This window comes from Penicillium griseofulvum (genome assembly GCF_001561935.1).
Source record: "Penicillium griseofulvum strain PG3 chromosome Unknown contig_6, whole genome shotgun sequence".
NCBI lineage: Eukaryota > Fungi > Ascomycota > Eurotiomycetes > Eurotiales > Aspergillaceae > Penicillium > Penicillium griseofulvum.
The window spans coordinates 311086-326792 of record NW_024467419.1 but is presented as its reverse complement, the minus strand read 5'-3'; the positions used below and the strand labels follow the sequence as shown (position 1 = coordinate 326792).

The following is a 15707-nucleotide window of genomic DNA, read 5'->3' as shown; positions in this document are numbered from 1 at the left end:
CTCAGTCGAAAAGACCATAACGGCGAACCTGTCAATCATCAGTATACGGGCCGAAAAGTCTCGCAAGACCCGAAATCACATACCTGAGACAAACGCTGTGTCGGCGGGAGACCCATCTCATCCTCCGGATCTTCGAAATGAGAGCCATCCTGTTTCAAGAAGGAAGGCTCTGCATCGCGAATAGATGCCCCGAATGCGTCCTGCGTGTTTGGTTAGCCACCCGTCCTTACCCACCGGAGGTAAAAAAAAAAGACAAAACCAAAACCAAAACAAAACCACGTACCTGTGTACCCGACGCATCCCATCCAAGAATATCCTGCGGCTCCTCTTCTTCATTCATCTCATCCCACTGTCGGTCATCATCAGCAGGCACGAAAAGGCTATCGAATTCCATAGAAAGCCCAGACACCGCCGGTCGATCCGCGCTAGCCTTCTGGCTCAGATTCTCCTGCGTGGATGATCCATTGAGAGGACGGATCGATCTGCTTCGCGGTGGCGGCGGGGGCATCTGCATGCTTGGTGCCACCGATGGGTGAGTATCGCGCGGCCTGATCGTTGAGATTGGGACAGGTGCGGGAGTTTGCCGTGGGATTGTCGCTCGTGTTGACATGGGGGTGTCTTCGTTATCTGCCTCGCCGCGGGTCATGACCGTGAATTCAGCACTGACGCCTTCGAATTGGTACTCCAGCTGCAGAGGCTTGCAAGGTCGGGTGTAACGTGCTGTTACGGTAGCATTTGCCGTTTCGGCGTGTGCCACTACGGCTTTGAAGTCTTTCAGGTTGATCGCGACGTGCATGTTCTCTTCGACCATGTACTCTTGGAAATCACGCTTATCTGCTGCTACGGAAGTGTGGACTGGGTGTTTCAGTACTTCTGTTTGGGTTGTTAGTCAACTAGACTTTGAGACTTGATGGATGCGAACTCGACATACCCTTGCCCTCGGTGATTTTTGTTGTGAAGCTTGTGAACACAGCTCTGCCGGAATCGGAGTACATGTCCAGCTGCTCGGCAGATAAGCTAAAGTGCTCAATGAGCTGCTTGAGGAACCGTGGATCAGCAGTCCACATGCTGGTAGCCTTGGATTTGTCGAAGACGGCATGCTGAATTGCCGCTGGTTCGTAGGTCAGCTTGTATGACTTGATCACACCTAGATATAGTGTCAGATATATGCAATATAAACCAGGAAAGATATCTATTACCTAGTCCACAGATCATTTTCACTGTCAGTCTACATTCGGTTTGCTGCAGATCTTCATGTAATTCCATATCACAGCGTTCAACGGCTGTGTCTTTGTTTTTGTCAATCCTCCCACGGAATATGGAGAGAAGTGCCTGGATCCTATATTAGTATAAAGCAAGGAAGATAATAACCCGTAAACATGATGTAGGGGTGCAAGTACAAGGGAAGAGATCTATATACTTACTTTGATATAGATCTGGCAGAAGAACCGGTCCAGCGACACACTGCCACTCCTGCCACTACTACTTGATTTGAAAGAATACGCCTCAAAAAACACTCCCTTCTCGAACGCGAAGGAGGCAAACCCCGTCTTTGTGGAATTGAGGGCGCTGAGGCGGAGCTGGGTTACAGTTAGCCAGAACATTTCATTTGCCAACTAGTATTTTTGACTGAATTGGCCACCCTAAAGAGTAAAGTAACTTACGATATCAGGCTCTGCTTCGATGGCGACTGTTTCGCTGAATTTGGACAGGCATATCAAGGCGTCGTGAAGCCGGACTAAGGCTGGGGGGCCTAGCGACAATGAGAGCGATGTCATGGCTGCGTTAGTGTTGCTTGGGCTCTGGTGTCGAATAGAGTCAAGTATAGAATTAGTCTGCAGACATCAATTTATCTATCTCATTGAGCTCATGGGTTGTTGCCTGTTAGAAATTCGATGGTGAAGACACGGACAAACACATGATATTACATAAGCTGCTCAGCCCGCAATAGTTAAGAGCAACACTCTTGTTGAGTTCTTTCGATTTCATCTCATTGCATTCGATAAATTATTAGCTTTCCCATAAAACCGGGAAATAGATAACAGGCTTGAAATTACCAGGAAATTGCCACCTTCAATACTGAAAGTGTATGTGTTATAGCTAATTTTCTATATCCGAACATAAATGAAGGCTTACATGTACAACAGCCTTGGAGAGGTAAAGTCACAGATGATGACAAACGAAAAAAAAATGTGGAAATATCGCAAAGCTTCATCAAAAGGGGGTATATTGCTTGTGGGTAGAAGATGGTAGAAGTATGGATACCAAACTAGGGTAAATCTTGGATATCAGATATGTCTGATCTCACCATCCAATATCAGGATCATGTATCAGGACCATGTCCTGTGACGGGACGTCCCTCCACGTCATCTCGTGCACTTTCCTCTGCAGCATTCGTATTGATCACAGGATCTCTATTCAAGACATGGTCTTGTTCCTGACCCCGCTGGGGCAAGGGTTGCGGAAACTGCATTTCTAGAAACCGTCGTCTGCGTCTTCCGGTTCGAACAGCATGCAGAAAATTAACACCAACCTGGGCGAGAAAAATCGTTAGGAAGGCGCCAATCACAAATGCCTGATGGATATATGTTTCATCTTTCTGTTCTTGTTGGCCAATGTCGCGGGGGGTATCACGTTCGTTGAGTATTTGCGAGCTAACACCAGGGAGCGGAAGATCAGAGCCGCCAAATGAGACCGAGACCGAGAAAGAGAATGGCGTCAATGATGTAAATACATTCGGCGATATCGAGGTGAAGACTCCCGTCAAGGGCCTCAATAATAGAGGGATAATGCAGAAAATGAGGAGAGGGACGGATAGTCATAAGACAGAGAAGAGTGATGTGCGAGTAGACCTGGTGGAAAATGTTAGAATAGTATCTAATAAGGAGAAAAGATGTGGAACCAACCAATTTCGAGCCTCGAGCTGTCTCGCCCATTTTACCGAGATTTTGAGTCTCTCGCGAACACTTGTCGCGGCAAGTATTGGATATTTCTCTTCTTCGGAGATGGGCAAAATGCTCGCAAACCACCACGGGAAGCGGGCTGCATCTGTAGGAATGGGTCCATATGCTAGCATAACGCGCGGGTGCAGCCAAGGAGCCCCCGATCTGCGCTGATTGCTGATGAATTCCCTTGCTGAGAGGAGTAACTGTTGAGTTGGCATTGAGTTTAACGGAGGACCAGATTCATTCCCTTCTGGTAGAGCATATCCACTATTTGCAGAGGTCTCCACCGACTCAAGCCGCTCCTCCTCTGCAAGCGAGATATCATCTACGCGCTCTGTTTTGGCAACATAATAGCCATCCCGCATTCCTGAGTCGACGACCTTAAACCGCGACACGCCGGTAGCCACCACAAGACTGCGACCATCCGGAAGCAACTCATATCGCTCGATCATCAAGAGCGTTCCGTATTGCATAAACGGTGCGTCACGCATTTGACCTATCTGTACCCGCCCTGCCCGGTTGGACATGACCATGCCGAACTTTCCGTTTCCACTTGTGAGAGCCCGCCGAATCATAAGTCGGTATCTAGGCTCGAAGACATGGAGGAAAGTCGGCATTGTCGGGAATGATAGCGTGCACACAAAAAGTGGCAAGTTTCTCTCGGAATCCAGGCCTGTCTCATCCTGGGCGCTGTTCTCCCGCCTGACTGAAATCTGGTCGGGATAAAAGTAGTCGATCAGTCGCGCCACAGCCTGATTTATGGGCTCTGACAGTAGAGCATTCGGCATATCTAGCTTTCGGCGACAAATGGGACACAGATCGGTATGGTCTAAGACCCGCTCAATACATTTTCGGCAGAAAGTATGGCCACAGGGCGTGGTCATCGGATCCAGAACGAGTGCATAGCAAACTTGGCAGTCTAATTCGGCGCGGAGACTGTCTCGCAGTGTCTGGAAGTGGATGAGGTCCTGTTCTTCTATACTCCCATCTGGGAGTAGAGAATCCCCATAGATGACCTCGGATGCATCAGACGGGAACCGGCCTTCTAGTGACAGGTTATAGATCCCCCTCAGCCACCCATGTCGCTGCAACTGTCCACTGCCGCTCTCGTTTTGCCCATCAGTTTTCCACCGCAGTAATAGTCCATCGTCATCAGACCAATCTTGAGGCACGGTGTTTGCATCTCTCCCCAATATTTCTCCAAAAATATCGACCAGTTTCCCAAGCAGCACGTCAGCGCCACAATCTCCAACACAATGGTCCCCAACGCACGCCTTGTTTCCTTTCCAAAAACATGTAAATTCCTGGTCCCTTCCTTCAGCTACTGGGTAAGTAATACCTATCCGCGGCCGACAGGCGGGTAAGCATTCCCGACAGACTGCATTGCCGCATGGTAGGCGAAGCGGACTTCGTAAAGGACGGGAGCATTGCTGGCATTGGATCAACTGGATGACGAGGTGAGGTAGATATGCTGTATCGCTAGGTGTATGCTCTTCCGAGCTTGAGACATCCGAGCTTTCCATCACGGTCGGAATGGTCTCAACGTTTGTCAGGTGAAGCTCGGGGTTGGGGATCCGCTATCTGCACGTGCCCAGATGTGGGTCAACTTTAGATAATCGGATCAGTGGCCCGTCTCACGAGGGGTATCACGGTATGTCGGTATATCATTTAGCCGGTGAGATATTGTCCCTTTATACCAGCTCGGCCTGGGTTTTCGAATGTAACCGTAGTACAGAGACATATAGCACAAGAATAGGCGGCTTATGCGGCCTTTTCATATCGTTCTAGATGTTTGTTTAGATACATTCTCTCCTTGCTCCGTTCCATAGGAAAAGACTGGGGCTTGAAACCCAAGCTGAAGCCGCCAGACACGGACAATTTACTTTTAGTCTAAATGCAAGAGAATTATGAAGTAAAAATTGGCTCAATAGGATGGGAGCGATTCTTTCCGGGGTTATTGAAGATGTCCATTGTCTATCTATCAAACCCACGCGGTCTCAACGTCCCAAGACCCCTCATTCCTACTGCCCGCCAACTTGCTCTCCGAGCGATGCAAAAACTGACCAAAGCCTCGAGCACCTACGACGCCTCCGTCTTCCCGGTCCCAGACCACTTGTCCACGAAGTACAGTGTAGCGCGGCCACTGCTTTACTTTTTGTCCCTCGAAAGGAGTGTAGTCGACGTTGTGATGAAGAATCTCATTGGTGATGGTCATATCAAGACCCGCCGCTGGGTACCAGATGACAAAGTCGGCATCACTGACCATCGGGATAAGAGCGCCTTTCTTTGGGTACATGCCATACAATCTGGCCGGGTTAGTTGATGTCAGCTCCACGTATCTTTGTATCTTAAGTCGATCAGCCGAAAGGACCAGTGACATTCGGGTCTCGACACCAGAGAATCCGTTGGGAACTAGGTGGAACTGCCCCTCCGGGTGTTCCGCAGTCACGCTGGACCCTTTTCCAGATGTCGAGTCGTTGAAGTTGAACGGAGAGTGGTCCGACGAGAGAATGGTAAATGTTCCGTCCTCGAGACCGGCCCATATAGCTTCGTGGTCGGATCTATTGCGTAGCGGTGGACTGCAAACACACTTCGCTCCGTCAAGGCCAGGCAAATCCACGTTTTCGCTGCTGAGGAACAGATATTGAGGGCATGTTTCAGCATAAATTGGAAGCCCATTAGCCTGGGCTTGTCGAATGTTCTCGACGGCTCGAGGATTAGAGACATGTACAATTAAGATAGGTGTATCAATAAACTCGGAAAGACAGATCGCACGGTAGCTTGCCTCAATCTCGGCGACGGCGGGATGAGAAGCCGTATGATACCTTGGTGCGTATAGGTTGCGCTCATGTAATTTCTTGGTCATCCACGTAATCACAGAGTCGTTCTCGGCATGCACCATAGTTGTGACCTTGTGTAGGCGGGATTGAAACAAGACATCCAAAAATTGCTCGTCATTGAGGCGCAAAGCTTCGTAGGTCATGTATATTTTGACTGACGATATTCCCAACTTTCGGAAGGCTGGAAACTCCGCAAGCGTGTTTGCGCAAGGGTTGGAGATAATGAGATGGAACGAGTAATCGCTGTAGCACTGGTCACGGGCCCGCTCATGAGCGCTTGCTAGGGTCGCAAGAACGCTCTCTTCATGCTTTCGTTGAGGTGCAAAGGCTATGATAGTGGTTGTACCTCCCGCAATCGCGGCGCGTGTGCCTAGGAAGTGTGTCAATTAATGAAGAAGTTAATCGCCGGCCCTAGAGACTGAAGGACTAACCAGACTCAAAGTTGTCTGCAGTGGAGCCGAGTCCAAAGAGAGGCGGCTCCTGAAGGTGAACATGGGCATCTATCCCTCCTGGCTTGAAAGACGGTTAGCATATGGTCATGAGTCTACTTGTGAGAGGGTGAAGGTGGGAGAACAAACCGTAACCAGAGCTCCCTTTGCATCAATGATCTTTTTGGCCTTTATGCTAGCCAATGTTCCTTGAGGGACAATTGAGTGAATCTTCTCGTCTTTGACGCTAATGTCACATTGTACAACGTCTTCAACAGTGGCCAAAGTGCAGTTCAGCACAATGAGATCCAATTCGAAATTCAATTGTTCAGCCATATTTAAGAGTAATGAATCTGGAAGATTCTAGGTTAAATGAAAGCCGATGCATTTCGGACTACCAACAGGCTATTAAGAGGGGGCATCGTTATCGGCTGGCGAAAAGGCGGGGGCATCCTGTCGGCAAACAAAAATTGCGCTAGTTCGGATTCGGAGGCAGCCAAGCGCTTTGCATCCATGGATCGTTGCGCATACCACGTGGCTGGAAATGTTATCTATGCTCCACAGTAGATAAGCTATCTGTGACTCGTATACGGAGTATGAAAAGAAGATAAAACGCAATGACCTCGGGAAGTCGTTTCATGGGTTCTCATTTTATTAGAAAGAGGATTTGAGCGTGAAATATGTATATGCAATATTGAAGTTACCGTTTGAAAGAACAATGTGACAGATGATTCAAAGACTAGCCTTTAACGGTATGCATTGGAAAGTTGGCCGCCAAATGTTACTTTCCTTGTCGTATTGATTTCTTGAAAATCCTAGATATAGTTGGTTTGGATCATGTGAGAATGGCGCAAGGTCTTCCTCAGTGATCCATGAAGGTTGCCACTCATTTGGTCTGAAGATACTGTAGTCATGTATACGTGCTTCTTCGGGGATGAGTGCTGCTTGTGACCCGGCTGTCTCATGCGCTGTTATGGCGGTTGATATACCGCTCGAAACACTGTTGTTGGGAGCTTTATGGAGTAATGCCACCGTGTTATCTTGCCTCAGGGCAAGGCGATAGCCCTCTTCTAGGTTCATCAACGTTTCTGACAAAAGAGCCACAGGGACGCATTTGAAAAATCCTTGTATCGGAGGCGCTAGTCGCAATAGATCCAAAGCCCTTCGCCGCAAGATTGGATCACGGCATCTCAGCACAGTCATGGCGAGGGGAACCCCCACACTCATCTCAAATGTGAATGGTGGTTGAGCGCCATTAGGACCAGCGGAGGCATCGAGAATCAACTTAGATTGCTCGACAATAGTAACAAAGTCTAAAAAATGGCCGTCGAAAACAGTCTCCTGTTGCCTTAAGCATCCTGTCACACAAATCAAAGCAGTAGCATGATATGTGAGTAGAATAGGCTCTGGGTATATGGGGACAGTGGGTACGGAGCTGTTCCTCTGGCAAACATTGGTGTATAAGCGATGCCACTCAGCAAGACTGACTCGGAGCGCTTCTTTTTTTGCGACCATTTCTGGACTTACAGCGTAATCCGTACCAACTGCCTTGAGGTGTAAGCTCGCTTCGCGCTCAAAGAGGATAACTTGCGCAGCTAGGGCGGACAAAGCGGTTCTTGCTGAATCGACAGACGCGAAGCCAGCACTCATGTCCGTTTCTACAAAGGCAAAAAGTTCAAAAGGAAATTGAGTTCCTGAAATGGTCAACGAACTCGTGCCTAGTCGTAGAAACAAGGGCACAATGCTGCGCTCCAACAGAACAGCCCTGCTAGTAGATACTCTTCCATGATCAATTTGGGCACGGAGGTCAAGTATCAAACTGATACCCTGTCGGTAGAGCTCCAACGCCTTCTCCATACGTCCTTGGATCGTCTCCACGCAGATAAATAGTGCGCAGCTGATGAGTGCAATATACGGATCTGCGCTGCCTCGCTGGATCTGCGAAGAGACACCAGAGATTGATCGCGAGTACCATGTCAATGCTTCCTCCTGAGCCCAATCAAATAAAATTGCCTTTCTTCGGTGGTCCTTCAAAAAATGGAAGTCCATGCACTGCTTCGGATTTTCGTATAATGCGCTAATTGCAATCAGTGCGTCCCACACGGCGGGCTCACTGCGGCAGATCTGCGGAACTACCCCCGTCCAAAAATCCACATTCATTCCACCTGCGAGATGTTGGGACACATGGTGGAAGTAATATGCAAATGCGCGACGTTCTCGTCGTGTTGCATTTTGAGACCATGACAGTGCGTGGCTAGGTGTGGAGGGAATCCAGGGAGGCGTCACTCTGCTCTCATATTCACATTTGCGTCCTGTATTAGAGCAGCGAAGACAACTGGGCTTCTCCTCGCCACATTTGACCTTTCGGATTCTAGTCGAGGGTCAGGATTTAGGGACTCTGAACACTGCGGCAGAAACTTACTTGCAGGTTGTGCACCCGGTTCGAGATTTGACGGCCCCTATACGGCGGCTCATACCTGAGGAAGATCGGTTTATGAAGGCATAGAAGTTTGGTTCCTACTTCCAGAGCTACCTATGGTTGGATGTGGTTACAAAGTACTTGCGCCTTGCCCCGTGGGATAGCAGACTCTGACCGCCCCCATAAAGCGGGGGCTTAACTGGACTTCGGGGATCTCAACGGGGTTGCGCCGTGAATAGTATATTCTAAGGAGTGCATTCGCGCAAGTTGGGTACAGTAATTTCATGCACAATGTCGATTTGAGAAAGACTTGGGTATCCTGGGGGTTACGAGGCAAGGAGGATTTCGTGTGCCCTGCGCTCATTGCAGAGAGGACGGGATATCTGATGTCGCTGATTCCCTCTTCTTTGCTAGAGTTTCGAGTCGAGCTTCCATTCAATATGAATGATAAAATCAGACAATATAGCTACCTCGAAAGTTCTACTGCCACCCCCTGTAACCACCATCGGATATTGATTTCATGCTGTTGGAGAACGGCCATCTACAGCCATTGTCCTTTGTTAAGTGTCACAAAGAACAACCTAGGGAGATATATGGAGTACCCAGACAATTTCTCTGGCACATCACTAGTAGGCAGCACTGGTAGGCAGCAATGCCGATCACGTCCAGAAAGCTCCCCCGACACTAGCCAAAATTTGCATAGCCGCATTCAGGATCTTAGGGGGCTGAAAGAGAATTAGATAAATGAGATTCCCACACGGCATCTGAAGGGATTTCGTTCATACCATACATCACTCCATCCAGAAAGCTCGTCATCCATCTTCAAGCTCCCTTCACGATGCCGATCACCAGCGATATCATCCTTGATATCTCAAAGTTCCACCCAGAGAACGTCACAGAACCAACAAAGAAAGCCGCAGCTTTCCTAGAAAACATTAGTACCACCGGGCCCCGATGGTGGGAGGTAGGCATCGAAAAATACCGTGAGATGCGGGAGCTTGGTCAGACGCCGCTGCCCAAGCCCGTCTATCTCCCAGAGGCTCTTGATGGGACTGTCCCTTCGCGTGACGCTGGCCGTGAAATCCCCATCCGTATATACAAGCCCGATAATGGCCAGCCTAGCAAGGGCATCTTCCTGCACTTTCATGGCGGTGGTTTCGTACTAGCAACGCACAAACAGTGAGATTCTTTCCGTTAATCTTTTTACCCAAGCCTGCGCAAATATTAATGTCTTGGACAGCTCCGATAGCACCCTCCGGGAATATGCTAACAAGTGCCAACTAACGGCCATTTCAGTTGGATACCGTCTGGCCCCGGAACATCCCTACCCGGCTGCGATGCACGATGCTATCGATGCCGCTGAGTACATGGTGGACCATGCAATGGAGGTATACGGCGCTCCCCTCCGCTTTATCGGTGGAGAATCAGCAGGGGCCTGTCTTGCAGCTCTGTCGGCCTTGCAGCTGATGCGGTCACGGCCGTCTTACAAACTGTCGGGTCTCGTTCTTCCTTATGGCTTGTTTGATCTGGGCCTAGGTCTTCCCACGGTGGCGGCTTCGACCAAGCCCCTCATGATAAATTTGGAAATCATGGAGCGGTTCAATAACGCATATGTGCCAGGCATGAGCACCGCTGAGCGCAGACGTCCCTGTGTGTCCCCGCTATACGAGGACCTCCAAGCACTGGTTGCGGCCTCCTCTGTTGGATCGTTACCCCCCGCTCTCTTCCTCTGTGGAACGGACGATCCATTGCTTGATGACACGATCATGATGAGTGCTAAGTGGAGCATTGCCGGTGGCGAGGCTATCGTCAAGATCTACCCTGGTGCCACTCACGGTTTTACTGCGTTTCCCGGTCTTCCCGTGGCAGAGGAGGCAAATGCGGTGACACTGGATTTCATTATGGATAAATTGGGCGACTTGGCGTGATCAATGATAGTTCCAGATGTTTACCAATTCGGCAACTACCCAATAGCAGTGAATAATGGAAATCTTGGTCCTATTTGCATAAGTTAGTAGTTACCCAGAACTGATGTACCTCTTATTCCCTTCGTATCACGATACAGGTGGGCCGTAGTTGAGAATAGTTTCAACCGAAGACAATATCTAAGGGGGACTGGTTCCCTGACCGAGGTCAAACTTACGCATACCCTTGACCTACCTCGGTCAAGAAATCCGATACACTCAGGCCAATTTCTGAAGGTCAAACATCATATCAAAAATCTGTTTTAGAAATTTTGTACCCCAGCATACTGCGTTATGAGGCATCCGGAATTTTTAGAAGTCATAGATTGAACATGCGTAAATCGTCGCTCAGGATACAAAAAGCCAAACACCCAATCAGCCGACAAGCAGGGTATATTGGCAGGACAGGAAAGTACAAATGAAACGAAATGCCCAAAGAGTTTATTCTGACTGAGAAGTACCTGACGAGTCCGATTCCGAGTCGGAATCTTCATCGAGGACGATTCGTCTCATGACACTCTTGTCAAATAAGTCCAGGGCGAAACGTCGAGCTGGGAGTCTGTAATGGTGACTTTCTAGGATGCATAGGGTCTTGCGGAAGAGATGAGTTTGGTGAAATCGCTCAGGTTGTTTGGATTTTATGCTGCAGTTGAAAATTTTGAGCAAATGTGTCAAGTTAGAGTGGGAGAAAACTGAGAGCCTTACATGTGAAGATCAGAAGCGGCTCGTTTGGAGAGCACCGTGTTGCCCATATCGACGATCAACTTCAAGATCCGTTGGTTGCCGGGATCGGAGTCCGTAGTGGCTTCCTTGAGTTTCTCTTTGGGAGTTCGCTTCAATCTATGATCAAAGCCAGGGAAGGAAATCTAGATGGATGAGCATAATGAGACGAAAATCAAATAACAGAAGATACTCACCAAGAACAATTTTCGGAAATCGGTAGGGAGACAAAGTCCCAGTGAATCTCCCTTTTGGTCCACGCCGGAATCCCAGCCTAAACCCCGCAGGACTTGGAGTCCGTGTCGACTGCGAGAGATCAAGCCCAAAACGAAGAAAGCAGTGCCTCGCATAGTAAGCACTCCTGCACTGGTTGCTATTTGCACGATCCGTTCGACGATCTCAGCATCTAGGAATGGTGCACCGAGTTCCATTGAGCCGACATTACCAACAGCCCAGAGACATCCTTTAGCCTTGAGAAGCAATTCGTTGTCTTCTTCGTCAAGTCTAAAATCACGAATTGTCCAAGCAAATTCATTGAAATGACCCGATTGTTCCAACAACTTACACCCCTCGGCAGTTCTTGCAAGTTCTCGGTAGAAATGCGGTGGTACCAACCCAATATCCTGCAGATCCACCAGATCCTCGGGGATAAGGCTGTTTCGTCGCGGTTGCTCGACATAAGCTCGGGAAAGAGCAGCCTCAACAAGACCAACATAGCTATCGTTGCGGCCAAGGAACCAGTCATCCATTTCTTGGGTGATGTAATCAAGACCATCCAGATAGTGATATCCAACGGAAGTTGATAGGAATCGGAGAAGAAGCGGTGCGCCGATTTCACCCAGGTGATCGAGGGAAGGTCGGCATTTGACCACGAACTCGAGATAATCGCGTTGATTGCATGCCTCTTCAAGTATTTTCACAGCAACCTGGCAGACAGTGACCTCAGGATCGTACAATTGGGTAACAAGAAGTTTGACTACCCATTCTGCATTGCCAATCGCCACGTGAGGCGAAAGTGCTAAATCCCCGACAGCATATTTGCGCAGGAGTCTCGTTGCAAAGATCCGGATTTCCTTGGAACCAATTGTCAGGGCCTTAGAAAGCATGACCCGGAGATGACTTTCGCGACTGTAGTCCATGTTTCCTAACAAAGTCTGAATGAGATCATTCCGGTCTCGCAGCTCAATGATGTGATAAAACATGTTGAGCATATGCCATCGTTCCATCATGAGCAGCCCGTTTACATCACCACTCAATGCTCCTAGCATTGCAAAGTACCCTCCACTTAGAGTAGTAGCCATCTGATCTTTGGAGAAAAGTGGGGACGTAGACGTTAGCCCGCTCATGCGGTCCAGCTGGGCCAGACATTCTGCAACCTGGCGAAGGAATTTATTCTCCGCCAAATACTTAGTGCCCTCGGGGGTCATAACGAGAGTGCGCATGAGAACACAGCCGGTTCGAACATATCGCTGATTTGCCTTTGTGTTTGGAACCATGGAGAACCGATACTTGAAAGGCCGGTAAAACCCAATGAGACGTTTCATGAACTTGGAGCCTTTGATAGCCTCGTCCATTCTTTTCGGATTTGTGAGAGGGCCCTCCACTAGACGATGAATAATGTCCCATTTCCACTTATTGAAGTTGACTGTGTTCAGGACGTGCGTCTCTAGGATGGCATTGCGGAACTGGGTCTCATCCATGGAAGGGCTCATCTTGTCTTTCCCTTGCTCCACGGGAAGCAGAGAAGCCGATAAATCAGTCTCCATGTTGTATCGACCCTGCCCACTGGGATATCCACCAGAGCGCGCCAATGTCCGGTTAATACTATCGATTTGGAAGATAGTTGCGGTTGAAAGGTCGTGATTCTCAGTTTCGAAGTCGATTGCGGGTGGAAGAAGGTGTGGAAGGACTTGAAGTTTTGCACTGACGGCTTGGGGCAAGGAATGATGGGCGAGCTTGAGAACCTCCGTTAGTAGCAGGGTTGCTTTGCGTCTGAGAGAGAGATCTGCTTCGTCCTCAATGACATCGGAGAGAACCTGTACATGGTCAGCTCTTGCACTAGGCCAGGCCTATAAAAAAGAATGCATACATTTGGGAGCCCTGCCTCTACCAAACCGGCCAATATGAGGGTAGAGAAATGAGCAGTCAAATCGAACCTGTTGCTATTAGTGTCGTTGAAAGAGCGGCTGGTTCTTGTTTCGACATCAGAGCGAAGATTCGACACTCTGCCATAAGTTGTGAGTCGTCTGCCTGCAAGGAAAGATGAGGACCAGGAAGGAGGTTTTATTCGCAGAGCGTCGAACAACAGCTCCATAATGAGGTCTCGGGCTATGGGGTCATTGTAGTGAAGCGAATCAAGGAGAGAACGCAACGGTTGTGAGTCATGCCTTGCAAGAATAACCAGCCCGGGCCAAGTCTTGAGCATCGTAGAAATTGCCCGCGCTGCAGACTTTAATCGCCCATTGCGTAGCGTATCAGATAATGAATCCGTGAAAGGTGTAAGAACAGCTTCAAGTTCAGAACCTTGGAGAAACTTTCGACTACGGGGGGTGTCCACAACATGCAGGAAACTTGATATCAGAGACTCCGAGGCGCCGAATGTCCCTTCTGCAAGCGCATCATGAAGGGCAGCAAATCCGCCGGCAGAAGCAACCAGTTCAGGATCTTTGACTAACATCTCAGCCACAGTCATGATTGAAATGTTCCGAAGACGATCTTCATGATGTTCAGCAACCGCAACGATGGTCCGCACAACGGCGCGTGATATCTCTCGGACACCGTCTTTGACATCCAAAAACCCTCTCACAAACTTCAACGCCTGTTCCCTCTCAATGCTTGCCTTGGTTTCTTTAACCAGGGACAATATGACAAGCTCATCGGTATGGAGGGTTCGGATTATTTGTAGGGATTTGCGATCAGCGATGGCATAGCGTGTTAGTCGATAGCCCGCAGCTACCACCTCTTTACTGTCACTCAAAAGCATGACTTGAACCCGTAAGCCAAAAACAGGCCATGCGAGGTCATACTTTAATGTAGGGTGCCGTTTGAACAATTCAACCAAGCTGTTGGCGCGCTCGACATAGAAATCAGGAGACATTCCCTCTATCTCCAACGCCTGCAGCGTTTCCGAGAGGACATAGGTTGGCGACTCCACATCACCATCACCAATTTCTTCCCCATCGCCGTTGGCCGAGCCGATAGCATCCTTGTTTCGAGATGGTGAGCGCATGGGGCTAGCTCGGAAAAGACTCGAAATGCGGCTACTGCGTGGAGGAGTCGAGGCCGGCGCTTGCGCACGTAATATTTCTTCTTCCAGCTCATGCTGCAATTCGACCAACTTGCGGTTCGATGAGCTCAATTCTGACTCCACCTTGAGTCGCTGTTCTTTGGTTTGCTTCAGTGGTTTTGATAACAATGCCTCCAGCATATTCTCGGTTCCACTCTTGATCTTCAATTCCTTCGCGATCCTGTCTCGCAGGAACGCCTGTCGCTCCTCGGTTGTGTGAAAGTCCTCCTCGCCGATCGATCTGCTCGCACGCCTGTTGTATTGGCCGTCCGGTCGGGGTGTGACACTGCGTGAAGTCGAGCTTTTGAGCTCCGCACTAAAGCTACCTGGCCCACCAATGGAGGGAGCTAATGAGGGCACAAATGATCCTCCTCGTCCGCCCATGTTGCTGCTCCCTCCAGACTCGGACCGCCTGTTCCTCCCAGTCCTTGTGATTCCATCCTGCCAGCTCCCATCGGCGGAGCCGCCATCCTGACTGAACGAGGAGCGTCCATCACCTAGTGCACGATGATGAGTCGACGCGGAGTATGCTGAGTTGTGCCCGGAAGCCATAGAGCTCCATCTAGCCTTGCTGGCCTCGCTATCATCTAACGCAGGTGTTCTGAATATCCGATGGCTGCATTGAGGTCGCTTGTTTTAGAGGGTCGAGCGGAGCGGAGCAAGGGCAGTATGGGGAAGCGTAAGGGAGGGGCGCAGTCACAGGTCGCTTGATGATCAAAGGGAGATAGTGGCCATGTCCACCTGTCAGAATAGGGCGATCAAATGTTAACTTGAACAACAGCAACAGTCAAACTACTGTCCCACGAGATACTCAACTCAACCACCTTGGCAGATCTCCAGGGTTGGAGAAACAAACCGCTGACTAAGGAATCTTATCGCTCCACCCCTGGAGCTTTGCCACACCATGCCATGGATGTGTGAATAGCTGGATTTCTACAAAAGGGGGTCTTTTCATTTATTAAAATAAGTGGTGATTTCAAAGTGATGTTCATTTAATTTACCATGGAATCTTAAGATCATAAATTCTGAGAAAACTACTTGAAATCCCGCTGTTCCTTCCCAGTCTTGCTCGTACTGATAAAATGCACTCACAGGAATATCCGAT

At 49.2% G+C, this 15707-nt stretch overlaps 5 protein-coding genes across 5 annotated transcripts; 1 reads left to right on the top strand and 4 right to left on the bottom strand.

Annotated features, from left to right (window-relative positions):
• Nucleotide 1: 1 nt before the first annotated feature.
• PGRI_072600 (uncharacterized protein) lies at nucleotides 2–1778 on the bottom strand (the record flags this gene model as incomplete). Its single annotated transcript, XM_040794974.1, has 7 exons — nucleotides 2–28; nucleotides 84–200; nucleotides 284–873; nucleotides 932–1147; nucleotides 1200–1332; nucleotides 1425–1580; nucleotides 1665–1778. 7 exons carry the CDS (start codon nucleotides 1776–1778, stop codon nucleotides 2–4), a joined length of 1353 nt encoding a protein of 450 aa, XP_040652651.1.
• Nucleotides 1779–2675: 897 nt separating this feature from the next.
• PGRI_072590 (uncharacterized protein) lies at nucleotides 2676–6549 on the bottom strand (the record flags this gene model as incomplete). The annotated part of the gene is made up of 5 exons (XM_040794973.1): nucleotides 2676–2852; nucleotides 2942–4522; nucleotides 5029–6155; nucleotides 6217–6298; nucleotides 6364–6549. 5 exons carry the CDS (start codon nucleotides 6547–6549, stop codon nucleotides 2676–2678), a joined length of 3153 nt encoding a protein of 1050 aa, XP_040652650.1.
• A 396-nt stretch (nucleotides 6550–6945) lies between these two features.
• PGRI_072580 (Zn(II)2Cys6 transcription factor) lies at nucleotides 6946–8688 on the bottom strand (the record flags this gene model as incomplete). The annotated part of the gene is made up of 3 exons (XM_040794972.1): nucleotides 6946–7554; nucleotides 7741–8584; nucleotides 8636–8688. The coding sequence occupies 3 exons, from the start codon at nucleotides 8686–8688 to the stop codon at nucleotides 6946–6948; spliced, it is 1506 nt and encodes a 501-aa protein (XP_040652649.1).
• Nucleotides 8689–9470: 782 nt separating this feature from the next.
• PGRI_072570 (alpha/beta hydrolase) lies at nucleotides 9471–10560 on the top strand (the record flags this gene model as incomplete). Its single annotated transcript, XM_040794971.1, has 2 exons — nucleotides 9471–9811; nucleotides 9873–10560. 2 exons carry the CDS (start codon nucleotides 9471–9473, stop codon nucleotides 10558–10560), a joined length of 1029 nt encoding a protein of 342 aa, XP_040652648.1.
• A 477-nt stretch (nucleotides 10561–11037) lies between these two features.
• On the bottom strand, nucleotides 11038–15154 carry PGRI_072560 (putative cytosolic regulator Pianissimo; the record flags this gene model as incomplete). The annotated part of the gene is made up of 4 exons (XM_040794970.1): nucleotides 11038–11239; nucleotides 11302–11462; nucleotides 11514–13352; nucleotides 13406–15154. The coding sequence occupies 4 exons, from the start codon at nucleotides 15152–15154 to the stop codon at nucleotides 11038–11040; spliced, it is 3951 nt and encodes a 1316-aa protein (XP_040652647.1).
• Between the last annotated feature and the right edge of the window lie 553 nt (nucleotides 15155–15707).